This window comes from Mesocricetus auratus, unplaced genomic scaffold, assembly GCF_017639785.1.
Source record: "Mesocricetus auratus isolate SY011 unplaced genomic scaffold, BCM_Maur_2.0 Super-Scaffold_100023, whole genome shotgun sequence".
NCBI classification, from domain to species: Eukaryota; Metazoa; Chordata; class Mammalia; order Rodentia; family Cricetidae; genus Mesocricetus; species Mesocricetus auratus.
The window spans coordinates 21,845,751-21,863,554 of NW_024429204.1; the positions used below are offsets into that span (position 1 = coordinate 21,845,751).

At 49.0% G+C, this 17,804-nt stretch overlaps 1 protein-coding gene and 1 long non-coding RNA gene across 3 annotated transcripts in view; one reads left to right on the forward strand and one right to left on the reverse strand.

The window, feature by feature from the left end:
- Nsmce2 (NSE2 (MMS21) homolog, SMC5-SMC6 complex SUMO ligase) overlaps positions 1–11,329 on the forward strand; it is a 216,461-nt gene extending 205,132 nt beyond the window's left edge. Inside the window, exons 5-8 of one of the 2 annotated variants that reach the window (XR_005870474.1) lie at positions 1,530–1,630; positions 1,943–2,049; positions 2,950–3,050; positions 10,972–11,101. Coding sequence is in view for 1 of the 2 variants with exons in the window: in XM_040730304.1 (XP_040586238.1) it covers positions 1,530–1,630; positions 1,943–2,049; positions 10,972–11,089 (326 nt within the window). In the remaining variant the exon portion in view is untranslated. Of the gene's footprint in view, positions 1–1,529; positions 1,631–1,942; positions 2,050–2,949; positions 3,051–10,971 lie in introns of both variants that reach the window. The other variant, XM_040730304.1, reaches the window with a different exon arrangement.
- LOC121133593 lies at positions 3,205–9,751 on the reverse strand. Its single transcript, XR_005870475.1, has 2 exons — positions 9,288–9,751; positions 3,205–3,711 (listed from the first exon to the last, which is right to left on the reverse strand). It is a non-coding gene; the product is annotated as an uncharacterized LOC121133593 (long non-coding RNA).
- Positions 11,330–17,804: the final 6,475 nt, after the last annotated feature.

Here is a 17,804-nt window from a genome sequence, read left to right on the forward strand (position 1 = left end):
TTAAAACATTGCATATACACATGAGATACCCTGAGAATAGGATTCAATGCACGTAGAAAATTTACTTATATTCCAAACATAGCTTGAAGGCAATTTTATATAATATATTAGATGGAAGTCCTCACCAGGGAAAACCGCTTGAGCTAAAGTGAACTCTGATTTCATACAGTATTTTAAATAACTTTATCCATGAAGCAGTTTCACAGTTGGGTAGTCCACATCTGGTGTTGTATCAATATGCAAAATGTAAGTTTGGGGGTACTATGGGTTTCAGACTCAGATTTAGAGAGAGTCAGCCTGTGACCCTTCTTCATTTAGAAGTCGCCTGTCACCTGTGTTTTCCTCAGCTAAGGTCAAGTGTGACACAATAAAAAGAAGGAAATTTTGGAAGGAGACGGCTCTGTGTTCAGAACCTCACAGTTGCTGCTCATCGGTTCCCAGGGCAGGCCAGGAGCTTCGGGGTGGCCTCCAGGTCAGCTGTCTTCATAATAGCAACATGACGTCATTTCCTTGTCACTCGTCCTTTCGTACGTGCTCCTTGAGCCTCCCCAGCATATTATGAGGGACCAGATGCCAGAAAGATACTGACATCTGCCTCCTAGAAGTTGTGTCCTGTGAAGCCAAACATTGACAATATTTGTAAAACCAGAAAGCAATGCCGTTCTCCTCACTTTGGTTTGTTCTGAGAAATATGTTTACTGTTAACTTTTAAAATGTTACTTATATGAGCTGGGTATGGTACATAGACTTGGGAGCAGAGCCCAGCCTGCTCTTCAGAGTGAGTTCCAGGACAGCCAGGACTGTTACACAGAGAAACCCTGTCTTGAAAAAAAAAAGTTTTTGAAAATAATTTTTAAAATGTTATTTTTACTGACATGTAATAGGATGAATTGTTGCTATTATCTTTAAATGAAGCAATAAATATATTTTTGATTCTTTAGTTTTAATATCTACTAAGATAAAGCTTAATAAATACAACCTATGTTTTTAAAAAGTTCCTTGGAGTTCTCAATAATGTCTAAGACATCAGACGAGTTCACATCATACCCGTGTGACTGCTTCTGACAGACACAGTCTGTGTCTGCTGTTCAGACACAAGTAGGTCCTGTTGGCCGATTGTTTCCCTGAGCTGGGAGCCATGTTGTTTTGTTTGTTTGTTTTCTCTGTTTTTCTTGGCATCAAAGTTATGAAACAGACTTTCAGACACCTCGCTAGCCCAAAGCCTGTACCTGGACACGGAAGAGACCAGGTCCTCTGACTCCTGCAACCACACCCTTTGTTACCAAGCAATGTTCCCTTTCAGACTAATTCTCTGAACTGTGTAAAGTCCTACTGTACTGCTCTGGGCCTTGGGTTCCTTATCAAAAATGGGCAGAATTGGGGACCCCTGAGGATTCTGTTAAAAGCTGGAGAGTTGACCTGCATCTTCTGAGTGCCTCATGCAGGCCTGAGGAACCGCCTGCCCTTCCCGCCTCTCCCTGGCAGGCTGCTGGGCAAGGAAGCTCACCAACCCCCCTTTCTTCCTGTAGATGGTATGCCTGCGGACAGAGAGAATGATTGGACAGAAGGGATTGACGAAGATATGATTGTGACCCAAAGCCTGACCAATTTCATCTGCCCCATAACACAGGTACGGCTTCCCCCTTCCCCTGCTAGAGGATGCAGGTAGGTTAGTTTCACAGGGGCAGAAAGGTTCCTGTTTGCCTTCCGCTATCCCGCTGGGATGGAGAAAGCAAAGAAAGTGAGAGATGGGATTGTGTCCTTGGGAGGTTTGCGGCTAGAAGCACTGTCATCCAATCACATGCCCGAGGATTTGGAGTAAAGTCATAGCCCAGAGGCCAAGTGAAATGAGGGCCACTGGAACCCTGCATTTCCGAACCACTGGGGGGCCAGGAAGTGGATGGTGAGTCTGCCTGACAGCCTGATGTCTCCTTCATCGTAGCTGGAAATGAAGAAGCCAGTGAAAAACAAAGTGTGTGGCCACGCCTACGAGGAGGACGCCATTGTCCGCATGATAGAGTCCAAGCATAAGAGGAAGAAGAAGGCTTGGTAAGTGGGCGCTGCCGGAAGCAGGGCAGCCTGGCGGTCCCCAGGGCGTGCCAGCAAAAAGCTGCTCAGAGTCCCCCTAGGCATGGCTCTGCCCCACTGTCGACAGGGAAAGGGGCTTCCTGGGAAGAGCAGTGTTCAGAAGACCCTGAAGCCCCCAGCTACACCATCTAAGTGGGAGGGGAGACGGGGTTGTCCTCAGATGACAGGAGTCTAGTTTATTTGTGTTGTTTCAAAGGAGCAGCTCAGGGAGTAGCGCACTCACGTAGCGGACAGGAAGCCTTGCTTTCAGTCCAAGGCAGCACACAAACCAGGCATGGACACACATGCCTGTAACCCCAGCGGTGGGGTAAAGACAGGAGGATGAGACATTAGAGGCTATCCTCAGCCACGCAGTTTGAGGCCAGCCTGGACTACGTGGGACTGATACTCTAGTCTCTCTCTTTCTCTCTCTGATTCTCTGTCTGTTTCTCTGTGTGTTTCTTTCTCTGTATGTGTTCCTCTCCCCCTCTCTCTCTCTCTTACACACACACACACACACACACACACACACACACACACACCACCACCACCAACAACAACAAACCTGTTAAGGATCTACAGAACTATGATCTAAGAGAGACCACCTTTTTCAATGTCCACTTAACCAAGAGGAAATCACCTTATTCTTTGCTTTTTACAATAGAACTTTGGTTTAAAACACAGTAACGTAAACATTCGAAGACAAGAATCGTACCCATTGGTCTTGGTGAGGAAGAAAGATTGCATTATGAGAGAAATGCTTTCATTTAATCACGCAAAGAACTGCACAGGTGGTTTCAAGAAAGCCATGGCTAAGTCACCAGTGAGAATTTTTTTAACTCCGAATCTTCCGTCCCTTCTCTCCCTACCTCCCAACCCCAGGACCATGGCTCTGTGCCGGTGACGAGAGTCCTCAATGGGCCACACTGGAGCTGACTGGGTTTGGCCTCTCCTGAGCTCTTATCGCGGGAATGGAATGGCAGGTGTGACCGTTCTCAGGTCCCCATAGCAGTGCCTTTGATGTGTGCTTTGCTTCTGCATCATCCAGACCAAGAGTTGGAATTCCCCTCCCCTCCCCGTGTGGGTGTGGGCTGACAGAGAGCCGCTAAGCCTGGAGATAACTCCCCGGCCATACGGTCAAGTCATTTACAGTATTTATTCTAGAAGAAGGATAGGTTTGCAGCCTCATGGCTGCCAAATGTAAACCATTAGTTCATTTCTATCTGCTTTGCGTTTGTCGTATTTCCCTAATGACCTTGACATTTTCCTGTGAGCATAATGTTGTTGCTGGACATCCAACCTTCCCTTCCTACCCATTTGTTCCCTGTGTTCCTTCTTTCACAAGCCAGAAAGGGGCAACGTAACAGCTGAGAATGCTTCCTAGTTCGCCGTCTTTGGCTGTCCTGAAGTTGGGGGTGGAAAGGGCAGGGACTAGTCCAGAGCATGGCTCCATTTCTCACCAGCAGCCCAGGGATGGTGGCCGAGTGTTCCCACACTCAGGTGGCCCTCCTTGAGGACACGCTCTGACATTCCGATGCCCTTTGCCGGTGTGAGTTATACACAGTACTTGCGAGCACTTGACACTTGTCATCTAGAGAGGCCTTCTTTACCTGCCATGCTTCCGGATCTTGGGTGGCAGACAGCCTGCAAATTTAATAGCAACCATTAAGTCAAAGAGGAAGGAGGCTAGAGGGTTACAGCAATGGCATCGTTACCAGGCCTTACAGACCGAGGAGGATGTCAGGGACTGATGAGGGGTGCTTGGAGGCCAGTCCTCTTAAGTTTTCCCTTTGGTAACCCCTTTTTACTAGGTCAGATTTCGCCTTTTTCTCCTGTCCATGTGTATGTGTATGTGGCGTGTTTGCATGTGTCTCTGTGTATTCATACCTTGGGTGTACATGTGGACGGGGTATGCATGTACGTTATGTGCACATACATGGAGTGGGTGGGTGTTGCTGTCAGGGGTCTTCCTTGATTTCTCTTCCACCTTTACTCTTAGAGGTGGGATCTCTAAAGCCCCGAGCTTGAAGACATGGCTGCTCTTACTGGCCAGTGTGACCCCCTGGAGAGCCCTGTCTCTCCCTTCTGAGTCTGCAATTATAGGTGGGGCACCATGGGCTCCAGGGATCTGACCCCCTGCCCTCTTATTTGCACAGCAAGCTCTCTGACCACTGCACCACTCCCCCAGCCCCCTCACCCAAGACTTTTGTGCAGCCCTGAGTACGTAGGTATATAAAATAGGTACACAAGTTAAACATTTCACTAATAATAAATGGTAAACACATTTATCCTAAAACAGTTCTTCAACATTTATATTTTACCATTTGTTAAAGGTGAAAACAAATTTATATACTAATGAAATGGATATGTTTAATTTTATATAAATAATTAAATATTGACTGAATGTTTGATACTGCAGAATAGAGTATGTTTTTAAGAGTTGATTGAAACTTTTATTTTCTAATTGTCAACACTGAGAATGTCATAAATACATAGTACAAAAATTGACAGAACTATGTTTACAGCCATTTTAGAAACTGTTGGGAATGTCATCCTAATCCCAAGCCAAAATTCATTTTACAAGTTTTCTTCTTTTTTTTTAAGTTAGAAACAAGTTTGTTTCACATGTCAATTCCAGCTCCCTCTCTCTCCCCTCCTCCCCATCCCTCCGCACCAGGTCCCCCAGTCCCCCACCCAATCTATACTCCGATCCCCAGGGAGGGTGAGGCCCTCCATGGTGGATCTCCAGAGTCTGTCATTTCATCCAGGGCAGGGCCTAGGCCCTCCTTCAAGAGTCCAGGCTGAGAGAGCCTCCCATATTGTGGCATGGGCACTCAAAGTCTATTTGTACGCCATCATTTTGCAATTTTTGGTGAAACCTAAATCATTACCTCACTACAGTTTCTAAAGTCAAACATTCTACTATATTATAATGCAAAGATACAGTGATTTGCTATAATCTGTGGAATAGTTGTAGGAAAATACTCTTCTCTGCCATTAAATCCTTGTTTCCATAAGAGTAGAAAACATGTACAGAAAAAAAAAGAAAACACACAGACGTTTATAAGATACAGTTGCCTCAAATCTGAGCCAAGGTGTTTCTGTGGCACTGTGTGCTGTGACACACGTGGTCATATGTTCATGTGTTCGTGGTAAGCATTCAGAACCATGTATGGTGCTACAAGGATGAGCATGGGCCACAAAGAGACAGCTTAGCCATTGCTGGCTCTTCCAGAGGACCCGGGTTCAGTTCTCAGCACCCACCTGAAACACAAGCTCTCCGGGATCTAACATGCTCTCCTGGCTTCATACATGCCATCATGCACATGGTGAGACAGACATACATGCAGGCAAAAAACTCACACACATAGGAAATAGCGAAATAATTAACTGGGGTTTTGTTTGTTTGTTTGTTTTTCTTCTTTTTTTGAGATAGTTTCCCTGTGTAGTTCTGAACTCACTAAGTATTCTATACTGGCCTTGAACTCGCAGACATCCACCTACCCCTTCCTACTAAGTGCTTGGATTAAAGGCATGCGCCTCTACACCCATCAAAGTTTGGGATTTTTGGTTATTTTTGTTTTTTGTTTGTTTGTTTGTTTTTTTCGAGACAGGGTTTCTCTGTGGCTTTGGAGGCTGTCCTGGAACTAGCTCTTGTAGACCAGGCTGGTCCCGAAAGCACAGAGATCCTCCTGCCTCTGCCTCCCAAGTGCTGGGATTAAAGGCATGAGCCACCAACGCCAGCAGAACCTGGGTTCTTAACAAGAGCCTCAGCCCATCAGGCTAGCTTTCGCTTGGTGGGCAGTTCCTGTTGCTGGCAGGAAAACAGAATGACATTGTAAATGACAGAACAGTAAATAGGCTAGGGATCTATCACGGAGGCCATGAATGTCAGTTTAATTTGTTTTCCTCGTCTGTAAACCAATGGCAATCATTGTAGTTTTCTCATTGGTGCGTTTGTAAAGTAGCTGAAGTACCAAGCACAGATACAAGATACAGTAAGACTCGAACCATGACCCCGTCATCAGTGTCTTGAAGCTTTAGCCAGCATCTTCACCAGCATCTTCACCAGCATCTACCAGCTCTACCCCATAGGCACGGGAGACCTTGTAGAGAAAGGGGATTTAGAGGAGCTAGTCTGGAGCTGCGAAAGATACCCCGGGAGCATTGCAGGGGAGAGGTGCCAGAGGCTTGCCCTGACGCTTGCACAGTGACTTCTCGTAGAGAGAGTGTGTGCGTGCAAGTGCCCCCGACAGAATGTGGCGATGGACTGTGAGTGGGAGAGGAGGAATAGGGGGCGATGGCCGCCATTTCTTGAGTGTCCGGAAGCAGTTGCTAGCTGTCACTGGTCTAAAGAGGGAAAGTGTGTAGAAGAGGCTCTGAGAGGCTCAGCTCGGGTCATCGGAGTCTGGGGTCACAGTGGTGCAGCCACTTGAAGTCATCAGGGGGACCGGCCCTCCTCACCATGGTGCCTCAGCCTGCATTCAGTTCTTGTTCCAGCGCCAGAGGTGCAAGACCCTGCGGGAAGCAGCCTAAACCACACCCAAGACAAGGCACTACAGTCAGTCTCGGGAGCCAGTGTCAAACGCAGGGCACACATGGCAGCAGATGAGAACTCACGGTCTGCGCACGCGTGCTGCATAGGTTTCTGATTCAGCATGAAGTGGTGTCCGTTCCCATGAAGTGGTATTTAAAAAATGTCTGTGACACATCCTGTCGGAGAACTCTCTTTCTCCTGTTCCAGTTACGTTACATTACTGGAGCCCCAGGCACGCTGTGTTACTGGGTACCATCTGAACTTTCCCAGCATGCTTCAGTCCCTGGAGGCCTCTCCGCTGGCGTGAGGCAGAATATTCTGGAGGAGCGATTCACCCTAAGTGTACTGTTAGAGTCACTTCCTAAAATAGATCTCTTAATCATAAAGCCATTATCTCACAATAGAGCTGCCTGTTGGTTTTCATGTTAATGAGCTACGGCTGATTTTTGACCCCAGCCATTTGTTTGGTTTTTCTGGGATTGAGCGGGAGCCGTAACAGTTATTCAGAGCATGCCAGTCGATGTGAAGTGAATAGAAGTGCGTCATGTCAAAGCAGAATTCACCTAGCAACAACTCACCGAGCCGCTCCACCAGACTCGTTATCTCTAGAGTGGAAATAACCTCATCAACTCAAAATTCCAGGGACCCTAGCGCTAACAGGGAATTCCTTCCAGCTCTGTCCTAGTACGTTTCTGGGCTGTGGGGAAGACAGCAATGTAGCTCAGGCAGGCTCCGGTTCATCCCCAGAGCTCACCGGACAGTGCCAAGTGTGATCATGCGTGTGTCATCCCAGCACCGGCAGGCAGCCTGGGGCACACTGGCCGGCCAGCCTCGTGTGTACCGAGAAGCTCTAGGCCAGGGAAAGACCCTGTCTGAAAAAGAAGAAAATGCGGCAGAACCCGAGGGGGACAGCTGAGGACGCCATCTGACCCCCACGGCATGCACACGTGCACAGCTGCATCCACACGCAGCGAGGACGCTTGCTGGCGTACTTCCCTCTCTGCTCTGTGACACGTCACCCTAGACTTGGAGGGCTTGGGACAGACAGAATCAATCGCTCCTGTGCGTGGGTCTGAGAGGAGTCTACCTAACGCTTGAGGCCAGAGGCGACTGTACACCCGCTTCCTAGAGCTTATAGATTGACTGGACCTGGGCATTCTGAGGACCCAAACCTGAGACCCAATCTCGAGACTCCTCCACCAGCTGAGGCTGAGGCCCAGCGTCCCGCAGCCCCGTGGGACCCTGCACCCTGAGGCCTTTCCTTAGCAGACCAAGTGTGTCCCACACTGTTAAGGAGTGCTCTGCCCTGTGGCTGACCCAGGCTTGGGATCAGCCTCTCCTTGCAGGCCTGTGGGTCTGAGCCCTCCCAGGGGAAGATTCGGTGATGCGAGCGCTGAAGTTGCCACACCTGACTTGCTCACCAGGATGTGTGGGGATTACGGCCTAATGCCTGGGCAGTGTTGTCTCTCAGAGCAGGAGTGCCCTGATTCAGGCCCATGGCGTCACGGCCTCTTCTTAGCCTTTTTAGTTTAAAAACTTGTTAGTTTCTGTGGGGCGGGGTGGGGTGCCGGCCTCACCCCCAGGAAGTCTTCCCAGAGATTCATTTGTGCTGTTCAGGGTTGTTTGCGCCCTGTCACCGGTCGAGCCATCTTGTTTGAGGGGACGGGACTGGTAGCCATGGTCTAGAACAGGGTGTGGTAAGGCCTGGAGCATAATCCTTCGCCCTTGGCCTTCAGTGGCCTGCTTGACTCTCACTGTACCAGAATGCCTTCAGACAGAGGAGGAGCTCTGCCCCTCCCCCCCAGTCTTCAGGAACAGTGCCAGCACCCGGGGAGCTGACTGCCAGGTCTCTGTCACTCTTCTGAAGGTGCATCACTACGTAGCCCAGGCTAGCCTAGAACTTTCTGTGTGTTTCTGTCTGGTCTAGCACAGTCGATCCCCCCTCTAGCCTCAGCCTCCGAGGTGCTGGGAGTCTCTCAGCTCTTCCATGTCTGAGTTTTATCTTTGCCATCGGGTCACCTCTCCACCCCCCTCCCTGCCCTTGGAAGGACTGCTTGACTTATATCACTGTCCCCCGAGCCTGTCTCTGCACGACGCAGATCTCACCGAGAGGAGTGTGGGCGCCGCCTCGGCAGCCCAGCGGTGTGGTTAATTCCATTAGCCATTCTCAGAATGCCCTCATTTACTGACTAAAGCCACTGATGTCATCAGGAAGTCCTCCCCCCTCACTCTCCACTTCCCTCTCCAATGCTTATTCACTGTCTGGCAGATGGAGGTAGACTTTGTTCTCAGGTGGCTGTGTACCCAAGGCCTGGCGGTCAGAAAGAGGGCTCAGGGCTTGCCCATCGGGGACGCATACCCCAGGAACCTCCACATCAGACAGGCCTGGGAGTGCCAGTCCCCATTTCTAAAATTAATGTGTGCATGTCTTCATCATCTTAGAGATTTCAGAGTTCAAGGGACAAGCTGGGGTGGGCAGCCAGGGTTACACAGCAAGACTCCATCAAAACACACACACACACAAAAAAAAAAACACGAAAAAACCAAAAATCCATGTGCCCGAATGCCCAGCGCACAGTCAGCATGTCCACAGTCATCCCCGTTCCTGAGCTTGCCACCAATGCTTCGAAGATCCCTTGGTCCCAAGAGAAAGGCCAAGAAACCCTTTTCTTTCCTACTTTACCTCAAATTTCCTATGATTTGCAGCTCCCGGGTCAGCTTCCCTTTCCTCTGCCCTTTACCTTTCGCCTGTGATTGCGGAGTCTTCAGAAGAGCCGTCTCGGTCATGGGGCTGAGCCTGGTGTGGACCAGTGTTTGCACTTCAGGCTAAGTAGTTAGAATCTCACCCGGGGCTGATCACTTAGAAGCTCCCTGAATGGTGCCCATGTGAATTGGATCTCTGCGAGTACAGACAGACCAGATAACCTGCAGCTTCCCAAGAGAACGGTGGTCAGGCTAGGAGGCGGTGAAGTAGAACTTCGGGGAGTACTTCAGGGCCTGTTGCCAGGCGGAATGGGGACCCTGACCGTATTTTAGAGCAGGGGGACCCAGGCTCAGCAAGTGTATCTTGGCCACCAGCCAGTAGGTAATTGAGAGATTTCAGGACCTACATGGCGCTTACTCCAAACACTGGGCACTCAACCCCGCCCAAATCTTGTTCATAGTAAAAAGGAATCAGGTGACTCAGTCCAAACCCCGCCTCAAAAGGAGATGGCTAACTGAGCAAGGCCTGGCACCCCACCCTTTTCTAGTGACTCACCTCTTAATTCTCCCACCTCAGGCTTCTGGCCAGTCCCTGATTCCCCACTCAGTGTCTCCCCTGAGGGTTTAGTGGCATTCGGAGGGACACAGTCCAGGCAGGACTCCTGGCCCGTGCCTGTCCTGTGTTCCTATTCCTTCCCCTCTGTCTTCCCTCTCCTCCTGTGTCTCCTGCAGAGCTCACGGCCCCGTGTGTACTAGAGCCTGTCTCCCCCACGACACTGAGCCAGACTGCCTCGCCCTCCCCGCACCCCTGTGGAACACCCAACTGTATTTCTCTGTGCCATCCTTTGCCCCCTGTCCTCTGTTAAACAGCCAGGGTGAAGTTTTCTACAAGGAAACTAAGTCACACCCCAGCCCCAGCTCAAAAATCTCCACTGGGCTCTTTTCATAGTTAAAGTGAGATCCGGGGCTAAGGATATAGTCTAGTTGGTAGAGCCTTTGCCTGTCATGCATGAAGCCCTGGTTGCGACCCCCAACCCAGCATATAAGCAAGTCTTGGTGGTATCCACCTATAACCCCGGCACTGGGGAGATGGAAGCTATAGGAAGCTCATTTCCCCTCTACATAGCAAGTTCAAGGACGACGTCAGCTATGTGAGGCTGTGACTCAAAGCAAAACAAAAGCTAATAACCAAGTAAGATAATGATCCAACGTGTCACCTTGCCCCTGGTCTCAGCTCCAACTTAGCTTTCAGTGCAGAACACATGGCCCTGCCTCCTGGGCAGCCTGGGCCACACACAAGCCTGTCTCCACCCTTCCTTCCCCGCTCCCCCGTCCGTCCCGTGGTCCCAGTGCCCTGCACCGCTTCACTGCTGCTGTGGCATGGTTTGTGGCTTCCTGGTGACTGCCTGCCTGCCTCCTGTGACAAAGCAAGCTCCCAGGCGTAGGTGCTGCTCATACACACATTGCTTGCATCCCCAGCTCCAAACCAAGCCGCCGGCCCTCAGTGAGAGAGTGGGTGTGTGTGCATGCCTCTTGGGTTTTGAGCTGTTTTGGTTTTGCTCTCGTTCTTTTGTAAGATGTTCTCACTTCGGTGCCCGCCTGTGACATTAATGCCCAAGGCCATGGAAGTGAGATAGACTGATAGTTTTCTCTCCCCTTCACAGCTGCCCCAAAATCGGCTGCAGTCACACAGACATGAGGCTGTCGGATCTCATTCCAGACGAAGCCCTGAGGAGGGCAATCGAGAGCCACAACAAGAAGAAAAAGCGCCACTCTGAGTAGGACCGAGCCACCTGCCTGCCCACAGGGATGTCAGCAGCCTGCCGCCCCGCCCCAGCCGCCTCCGAGTGAGGCTGGAAACCAGCTAAGGGCCGGCTGAGCAGCACACCGTGTTTGGGGGGACACCCGATGGCTAACTGTAATGTAAAGCGTTTTTCCAGTTACAGAACGAAAACACGAGAGCATTATATTCTTTATTTTCAAGTGCTCTGAAAATTTAAATACAACTTTGATACTCCTCAACGTGTCCTGTCCGTGTCTCTCCCAGTGGGTAAGGGGTTCCCAAAGTACAGATCTTCTCTCGCTCCTGCTTCCAAATGGTTTTTATAGTTATTTCAACTGAAAAGTGGCTTTGGGGTGACAATTAAAAATGAAAACGCAGAGACACTCACCAGCTGAGCAGCGGTTTGTGCCAGCAAAGCCAACAGCAGCATCTGGTTACCAATCGGAGCCCACAGCCCGTTTTATTTGGCGTGATTGACAGCGCAGGGTCTGGAAATGTTTTCCTTTGTCGTGAGTTTCTGAATGGCATGGAAGGTTCTGGGGACACAGTTCCCGGGGCAACTGTAAGTACTGCCCATAATGTAAACTTGGCTGCATCCCTAAGAGGGCGTCGGGTATCACTCGGAAGCTACCGCATCCTTAGCACTCAACTAACTGCCCGATGCTCCTTGCAGGTGACGTCACCCTCTAGGCCCTGTGTCCACGGGACAGGGTGCCTTCAGCAACAGCGACTTACCTTCAGTTTCTGGGCACAGCCAAGGGCAACAGCAATAGCCTGTATGTTTTGGGAGTCCCTTGGGTAATGACTGATAGTTCAAAGAGCCTTCTAGTGCCTGGTGCTGGGATCTCTGTTAGCTAGTTTATGGCTCCTGTAAGGGGCGGTCAGCCCAGATGGGAATTTTTCACTTGCATGTGTGTGCGTGCGTGCGTGCGTGCGTGCGTGTGTGTGTGTACAGACCTCTCTGCATTTTCAGGTAGATAGATAGTGACTCCTGTGACTTTCAGTCATGCTTTCTGTCATTTGCCTCTCTGCTGCCTTTGTATTTATCTCCTCCCAATCCCTACTCCAACTCCCCCACCCTTCCCTTTTCCTCCCTCGAGTCTCTGCACCCTGTATCCCCCTCCCTCCCTCTCTCTGTTGCTCCCCTCCCCCACTGTGGGCCCCTTTTGCTCTCTTGGTTTCTGCAATTCCTTCAGGTTGCATGCTCACATCTGAAGGTTGGGAGCTAGGAGCCACAACTGAGAACATTCTACGTTTGTCCTTCTTGATTAATACGACCTTTTCTCGATCCATCCACCGACCTCCAGCTTTCAGTTTTCTCTTTACAGCTAAATAGAAGTGCATGGTGTGTATGCACCACATTTTCACTGTCCGTTCATCAGCTGAAGGATGGCTATATTGTTCCATCTCCTAGCTACGCGGGATGGACCGGCAGTGGACAGTGCTGAGCGATTATCTGTGGGGTCGGATGTCAAGACCCTTGACCACGTGCTGAGGAGTAGTGTAGCTGGGTATGTGGTAGATTTATTTTTAGCTATTTTAGGGCTCTCCACGCTGATTTCTAGAGTAGCTCTACCAGTTTCAATCCCACCAACAGAAAATAAGGCTTCATCCTCTCCAGCATGTGCTGTCTGTTGTTTTATGATCGTTCCCACTCTGACTGGACAGAGATGAAAATCAAAAATTGTTTTGATTTGATAGTTCTCTAATTGCAAAGGACAATGGACACTTTTTGAAATGTTTCTTAGCCATTTTTTTCTTCTTTTGAGACCTCTCTGTTCATATTCCAAACACGTGTTTTCCAATGGTTTGTTCTTGTTTTCATTATTTTAAGATTTATTTTCGCTGTTTTAATTGTGTCTGTCTGTGTGTCTGTGTTCAGGTATACCACATGTGTAGGTGGCCATGTAGGCCAGAAGGGGGTGTTAGATCCCCTGGAGCTAGAATCATAGGTCCTTGTGAGCCGCTAATGTGGTTGCTGGGAACTGAACTCGGGTCCTCTGGAAGAGCAGTCAGTGCTCTTAACCACTGAGCCATCTCTCCAGCCCCTCGTTTGTCTTCATTCTTCTCTTCATCTGCATTTCATTTGGGTTTTGTTGACTTGCTTTTTTTAATTCTTTATGTATTCTGGATATCAATTCTGTGTCAGATGTATGACTGGCAAAGACACCTCCCATTCCATAAGCTTCCTCTTCAGTAGACCGGTTGTGTTTAACTGTGCAGGTGGTACCAGAAGATGCCATGTAAGCTTCCAAGGAAGGGAAGCAACCAGTAGTCCTACCCAGCTATAAACTTACCACAACTGCAACATGCCACAATGTCTCTAAGGACACAATAGTGGCACACATATGTTAGCAGAAACCAACAGCTTTTAAACTGGACTTAAAGGTATCACGCCTGGCACTAGTAACCAACTACCCAGGGCTAGCAAGGTCATGGGTCTTGGAGAGAAAGTAAACCCTCCACTTTTCTAAGACAGAATAATCCCTAACTACTTTCTAAGTGTTTGTCCTTATACCCACAGATAAGTAAAGGTCTCACCCCTTATCCAAGAAACTTCTCCTTGTAGCAGATGGAGACCATTATAGAAAACCACAACCAATCGAGAAGCAGAGACTAAGTATACCCAGCACCAGCCAATGCCTGCAGCACAATCCCTGCTTAGGCTCAGGGATTGTAGCAGAAGAGGGGGCAGAGGGAGTGTAAACGCCAGAGGAACGAGATGTTTGCTGGGATTGCGTCTCCTAGAAATGTCAGAGAAGCTACACCCAGGAAGTCTCACCAAGGCGGCTGCCTAAGGAAGACCTGAACAGGCATGACACCATTGGACATGTTGACGTGGGAAGGTCAAGAGGCCTCAACCCTAGACAAAAAAACTAGTCAACTCGGTTGTGGTGGCACGCACCTTTAATCCTGGCACTCCAAAGGCAGAAGCAGTGGATCTCTGTGAGTTCCAGGCCAGCCTGGTCCACAAAGCTACACAGAGAAACCCTGTCTCGAAAAACCAAAAAAATGAAAACAAAGTCAGCCTGGTCTACAGAGTGAGTTCCAGGACAGCCAGTGCTATACAGAGAAAACCAGTCTGGGGTGGGGGGAGAACCTAGTCAACTAAGGAACAAAAAAAGTAAGAGAGTAGTCTTCCCCAGGGAAGAGTTATCCAGTTGGGATCTTATGCCAAGTGGTATCATATGCATACAAGCAACTACATGGACTGAGCAGGTTGTATTTATATACTTGGGAATATATACACATATACATAAATATAAATGTAACAAACAGAAGCCATGAGTTTGAGAGAGGACAAGGTGGGGACATGGAAAGGATTGGAGGGTGGGAAGAGAAGGAGGGAATGATGTAACTATATTTTAATGTTTTTAACAAAGGAGATTGTCCCACAGAATCAGCTGACCCGAGTTAGTGAGAGATCACTGACTCAGGTCTGACAAATGGGGAATCTGCATAAGACTGAACTAGATTCCCTTAATATAGGTGACAATGGTGTGGCTGGGACAATATATGAAGCCACTGGCAGTGAGTCCAAGACCTAACACTAATGCACAAACTGACTTAGTGGAGCCCATTCTATATGGAGACACACCTTGCCCAGCCTAGACACAGGGGTGTGGGGGTGGAGAGGAGCCTTGGTCCTGCCTCAACGAGATGATAAGACAGACGTAGTAGACTTCCTAGGGAAGGCCTTACCCTCTCCAAGGAGCAGATTGGGGGGGCAGTGGGGGGGAGCAGGAGGAGAGGAACTGGGATTGGACTGTAAAAAATAATTTAAAAATATCTTTAAAAGGAGATTGTCCCAGCCCTGCAAGTCTCAGCAGTGACAGGACTCAGATCAGCAGGGACATGTGTTTGACAGAGAGAGCTGGGCCTGGTGATACACACCAGTGACCCCAGTACTCAGGAGAGTTCAGAACTGGACACCAGCCTAGGCTGCCTAGCAAGCCTCTGTCTTACAGGAATAGATGAATGACAATTTAGACTCCTCCACTTCATCCTGGTTGTGTCAAGAGTGCTAGTCCGCTGGCACCCACAGCACCTTTCTAGTCAGCTGGATTGCGTAGTTAAGCCCCGGAAGTAGCCGCTGCACCAGGGAAGCGAGAATGCCTAACAGTGGCTGACGTTGGCTGAGTGCTGAGTGTATACCGGGCACTGATGCTTTATGTATATGTCAACTCCCATAATCCTCCAGCCTGCTGAGTGGTCACCATTCCCACTTGCCAGCACTAAGATGCAAAGGCATTGTCAAGAGTGACAGCTCAGAATGGACTGAGCTGGGACCAGAATGTAAGCTCTGGACCCTTAATCTCATGTTCCCGTCTTCCTTAAATATCTCCTTCGTGTCTAAAAGCCTATTCAGAGGAAGGAGGACTGGGGGGAAGACAGAGGGGAGATAACGGAAAGAAGTACAATGAGGTGTGAGGATACCTTGGCTTTGCACTCTGATAAGAAGTTAATAAATAGAAACATCGAAAGTTGCATCTGAGATGAAAACCTCGTAAATAAATAGTGCGCATGTGTGTGAAAACAAGCCCGATTAAGATGCACCCAATAAAGGTCTGGCATCTTCAGGGTCAAGACCAGGATCTGTAAACACAATTTGTGCATTTAAAAAGCATGCTCTAACTGCCGGGGGCAGAATGCCTAACGCACTTTCTTAGGATTCCAAATAAATAAAGGCATTCCATTTCCTGCAAACTGGGAGATTGTGAGTTTCCTAATAGGCTTTATCTGAATCAGGCTTTCCTGAGGAAATGGTGATGTTTAAGCCAGAACAAACAAGCTCCTCTTGGAATGTGGCTCCTTTGTGCAATACTTGGTTTCACAGATAGGACCCAGCACACAAGGCTTGCCCAAGACCCGATTTTCATCTTCCCAGCTCTTTCCAAAGAGAATTCTGTATATTGCTACAGATACTTTATCAGCTGAAAAAAATTCCGAAATACCACCGCTCCTCTACGAACAGGCGTGGTAGCCTGTATCCTAGCAAGAGTTCTTTTGCTGGTTGTAAGATGTGGAGTTTGCTCTGTTTGCACGCTCTCCCTCTTCCTTTTTTTATTTTTTATTTTTTGTTTTGTTTTGTTTTTCGAGGCAGGGTGTCTCTATTGTTTTGGAGGCTGTCCTGGAACTCTCTCTGTAGACCAGGCAGGTCTCGAACTCACAGTGATCCGCCTGCCTCTGCCTCCCGAGTGCTGGAATTAAAGGCGTGCGCCACCAACGTCGGGCTCCCTCTTCCTTCCTTCCTTCCTTCCTTCCTTCCTTCCTTCCTTCCTTCCTTCCTTCCTTCCTTCCTTCCTTCCTTCCTTCCTCACTATGTATGTATCTTTGGTTGGACTTGAACACATAAAGATCCTCCTGCCTCTGCCTTCCAAGTGCTAGGATTAAAGACAACCTTCATTCTCTTTGAAGGTTTATAACCTCATTGTCAGTCTCAATTTGGTTTGTTACGTTTCTGGTAACAAGAGCTTTCAAAAACACTGGAGCTTTTTCTTCGTGGTTCCTTCATGTTTTCCCTGGTGTGGTGGCACCTATTTTTGATACCATTATTTGAGAGACTGCGGTAGGAGGATTACTGCATGGGAGTTCAAAACCAGCCCGGGCAATGTCCTAGTGAGACCCTGCCTCAAAAAGAAAGAGGAGGAGAAAGACTCTTGTTTAGAATGGAATGCATCTCTGAAAGCCCATCAGTTTGGAGGCTGAGTCAGGAGGATCACAAGTTCAAGGCCATCCTGGCAGTTTATCAAGCCAGTGTTTCACAATAAAGTAAAACTTGAACTGGATGTGTTATCTTGGCCAGTAGAGCACGTACTACCCACTGCGTGACCCCACACCATGGGTTCAGACTTGTTACAAAAGCAACAAAATCCAATACATAAATCCCAGTTAAGGGAGCAGTTCTTAATCAAAGATGAGATAGGAAAATTTCATCTCTCTCTGAGGACAGCCCCAAGTCCCAGTCGTGATGGATGGAGGCCTGTGGCTGGACTCTCTCTGTAGCTTTTGGTTATCATTACTAAGATGTGGATAAATGTGTGGACGTGACATGTTTTTATTGCTAGCTCTTTGAAGAACCTTCCAGCTTGGTGAGCCTTAAACATTACCAGGAAAACCAACAACTTGGACCATTTCCCACTCGCCACAGAAAACTGAGGCTCCAGCTATTTTTGCTCCTACAGCAAGTGCTATCCTAGCTGGGATGCCCCAACATGGACAGGAAACTGCAGGACTCAAGGGAACCAGTGAGGTCACCGCCTTCAGTGTCATCCAGTAGCCCCGGAGACAGCTGCTAATACTCCATTTCACATGTCATTAAACCGAGGCTCCGTCTTTTTTTGGGGGAGGGGTTTGGGTTTTTTTGAGGCAGGGTTTCTCTGACTTTGGAGCCTATCCTGGAACTCACTCTGCAGACCAGGCTGGCCTCGAACTCACAGAGATCCGCCTGCCTCTGCCTCCCGAGTGCTGTAATTAAAGGTGTGCGCCACCAACGCCCGGCTCCAAGGCTCAGTCTTATCCATTGCCGTAGGTCACAGTCTTGTGCTTGGTTAATCCTACCCTGGAACAGCACAGCAAGGGCTCAGACAAGACTGCCTAGCCTCTGGGGCCTGCGCCTCAGGTGGCCACCTCCCTCTCCACCTCCCTCTCCCATCTCCTCACAGTGGTTTCTGAGACAAGCCCCACAGCCAGGCCTGAGCCCTCTACTTATCC